General features: G+C 35.8%; 1 protein-coding gene across 1 annotated transcript in view; it reads right to left on the reverse strand.

Annotated features, from left to right (window-relative positions):
- Positions 1–806, reverse strand: part of LOC108294985 (ovostatin-like) — a 78,084-nt gene extending 77,278 nt beyond the window's left edge. The window contains exon 1 of the mRNA XM_037734407.1: positions 760–806. Coding sequence (XP_037590335.1) covers positions 760–806 — 47 coding nt within the window. The remainder of the gene's footprint in view (positions 1–759) is intronic.
- Between the last annotated feature and the right edge of the window lie 2,495 nt (positions 807–3,301).

The raw sequence follows: 3,301 nt of genomic DNA on the forward strand, positions 1-3,301 counted from the left end.
TTTTATTCTTTTTCTTTCGTTCTTAAAAAAAAAATTGAATAATAGCCCTCTGATAAATAAATATATGTCACCTTTGAGCATACTACATTGACTTGTATATATGAGAATTTTCTAGATTGCCAATTAGCATCTAAAATTTGAAGTAAATGCCCTAACCTTCTATCTGAGACTCAGGTCTAGAATTATGATTTATTTTCTTGTTCCATGAAATTATAACACATGTGAAATGATTCTATTAATATTATTTATGCTTGCCTCTGACTCTCTAAGTTACATCTGACTTAGGGTATGATTGCTTATTTTTTTAGATATTCCCCCAATCTCAAAAGTGAATTGTATACATTAGACATTATCCAGATTGAAAAATAGATATAAATATAGACCTACCTAATACACCTTCTATTTTACTAAATAGAAGGTGTATTAGGGAGGTCTAAATTTGGTAACAGTCTTCTAACTGTTTAAATGTGAAACAGTAAGAATAACAGAAAAACCTATGTACACATGAACACAGACATACATAAGATTTTTAGGATACAGTGACATACAGGAGACAGAGCAGCTTTTTCTAATTCTCAGTCTATGCATGGGGAAATCCCCTTCTATTGTGTGAAAAGATTTCATCATTTACTAGAGAGGATCTCATTAATAAAGTTAAGGATGTGGAGAAAGCGAGAAAAATGAGGGTGAGTGTTGTCTGTTAGGCAAACTGGGAATGCCGTTTCTAGCATATGGGAAAATCCCTCTTTATTCACACACATTCCATTGTTCACTTCCTCATCCTGTGAAGCAGAGATGTGTTTCATTACGACGATAAACATGCAATGCTGGGCTAAGGCCTTCTTGCAATTATTACAAAAAAGAATTCTAAACAAAATCTAAATCAATGTTTCTAACCTAAGATCAGTGTTCTAATGATCTTCTAAAAGGCCTCAGGGATGCCTTTTATTATAATTTTTTTAACAGCAGCAATTAATTTCATGAAATTTTAAAAAATGAATTCAGTAACTGTCAAAATAAAAGACAAATAAGACTTAAGTCCAAGTCTGAGTATATTGTGAATACGTTGGAATAATGTTACTAATAGATATTGTCTGCTTTTATTTCAGTGAACATTCATATATTTAATATAAATATTTTATATTCAAGATGTCTTTCCCTACAATACAAAGTAACTGAAGAGTTTATAGGTAATATATATTATTATGTGGGGATGAAGGCAGCAAACCACCTTGCCACGTATGTACATATACAACATGATCTGCACATGTAACCCAGAACCTAAAGTACAATAAAAATAAATAAATAAATAAGCAAGTCATATATACTCATGAAAAGTAAAAAGAAAAAGAAGAAAAAGAATAAACTATGCTTCCAAACTTAGAGAAGATCTATGTATTCTTCCAAGGTCAGTTTCAGAATATAACTTCTCTCCTATGTTTTCACCATCTTTCTTGCTTCATTTTCTTTAAAGTATGATTCTTTAGGTAGTATTGATCATTTTTAATATTAAGAAAATATAAAACTTCTGGGAATAACTCAAATCACTTTGCAACCTTTAGCTGTCATCACTTTGCATAGCATGCAGTGTTTCCTCATAGGCAGTAGATGAAGGGCTTTGGGAAACTTGCCAGGAACTTACCATGAGTCATGGGACAAATGGGAACTTGTCCTCTCTGCAGAACCTGTTCTTGAGAAGCCCTTTGTCCACAGTCTCAGCAGGCAGCTGATTCATCCCACCCAATGGTAAGCAATGCTCAGCTGTTCTCTCCCTTAAGGGCTCTCTTTGTGTGAAGACCCACAAGCATAAGTGTCTACGGCGGGGCTGTGTCAGCTCCCAGTGCTCTCCTCTGAGTTATCATTACTGAACATAATCAGGGTTTTAAGCCCTGTACCCAAATAAACTTGTTTTATTTGGCATTAAAGCTGTCACAACAAGTCATAAACATTCCAGAGCTTTTTGCCCGTAGAAGCAGAGGTAGTCTCTCAGGCAGAGTGTGTTCAGGACTCTGTTGGAAAAGGTCTGTGGTAAATGCAACCCCTTGGCACAAAAAAGTTATACTTTTGTTGTAGTGTAAACAAAAAATAAAATTCTAAGCCCCCAAACAATGGAATGAACCCCTTCTGTCAGCCAAGAATATTCTAAAGTAAATCTGAAACACTAGTTCAGGCCATCCTGGGAGAGGGAGGTCAGATGTATCTGATCATACCTTCCCCCTTTGGAATCCAGGCACTGCTGACCAGCACTAACATTAAAACAGAGACCTTAAGACAAAATATTTTTTGTAGCAATAAGACACCAACATGACAGATTGCAGGTCTTGAAAGAAATTGAAGTATTTTATTCCAAAATATGTTTACTTTTTTTTTTTAACTCAAACATGCTGTTCTTATGGTAGCGAGTTTTCATTAGATCTGATGGTTTTATAAGGGCTTTTCCTTCATGTCATTCAGCACTTCTCCTTGCTGCCACCATGTGAAGAAGGACAGGTTTGTTTTCCCATTCCACCATGATTGTAAGTTTCCTGAGGCCTCCCCAGCCATGCTGAACTGAGTTAATTAAACTTCTTTCCTTCATAAATTATCCAGTTTAGGGTATGTCTTTATTAGCAGTGTGAGAATGAACTAATACACTGATAGAGAAAAGCAAATCAAAACCACAATGAAATACCATCTCACACCAGTCAAAATGGCTATTCCCTTTGAAAACTGGCACAAGACAAGGGTGCCCTCTCTCACTACTCCTACTCCACATAGTATTGGAAGTTCTGGCCAGGGCAATCAGGCAAAAAAGAAATAAAGGATATTCAATTAGGAAGAGGAAGTCAAATTGTCTCTCTTTGCAGGTGACATGATTGTATATTTAGAAGACCCCATCGTCTCAGCCCAATCCCCTTAAGCTGATAAGCAACTTCGGCAAAGTCTCAGGATACAAAATTAATGTGCAGAAATCACAAGCATTCCTATACACCAATAATAGACAAACAAAGAGCCAAATCATGAGCAAACTCCCATTCACAATTGCTACAAAGAGAATAAAATACCTAGAAATAAAACTAACAAGGAATGTGAAGGGCCTCTTCAAGGAGAACTACAAACTGCTGCTCAACGAAATAAGAGAGGACACAAACAGATGGAAACACATTCCATGCTCATGGTTAGGAAGAAACAATATCATGAAAATGGCCATACTGCCCAAAATAATTTATTGATTCAATGCTAACCCCATCAAGCTACCAATGACCTTCTTCACAGAATGGGAAAAAAACCTCCTTAAACTTCATATGGAACCAAAAGAGAG

The sequence above is a fragment of the Cebus imitator genome, unplaced genomic scaffold (genome assembly GCF_001604975.1).
Source record: "Cebus imitator isolate Cc_AM_T3 unplaced genomic scaffold, Cebus_imitator-1.0 Scaffold614, whole genome shotgun sequence".
In the NCBI taxonomy this organism is placed as follows: Eukaryota; Metazoa; Chordata; class Mammalia; order Primates; family Cebidae; genus Cebus; species Cebus imitator.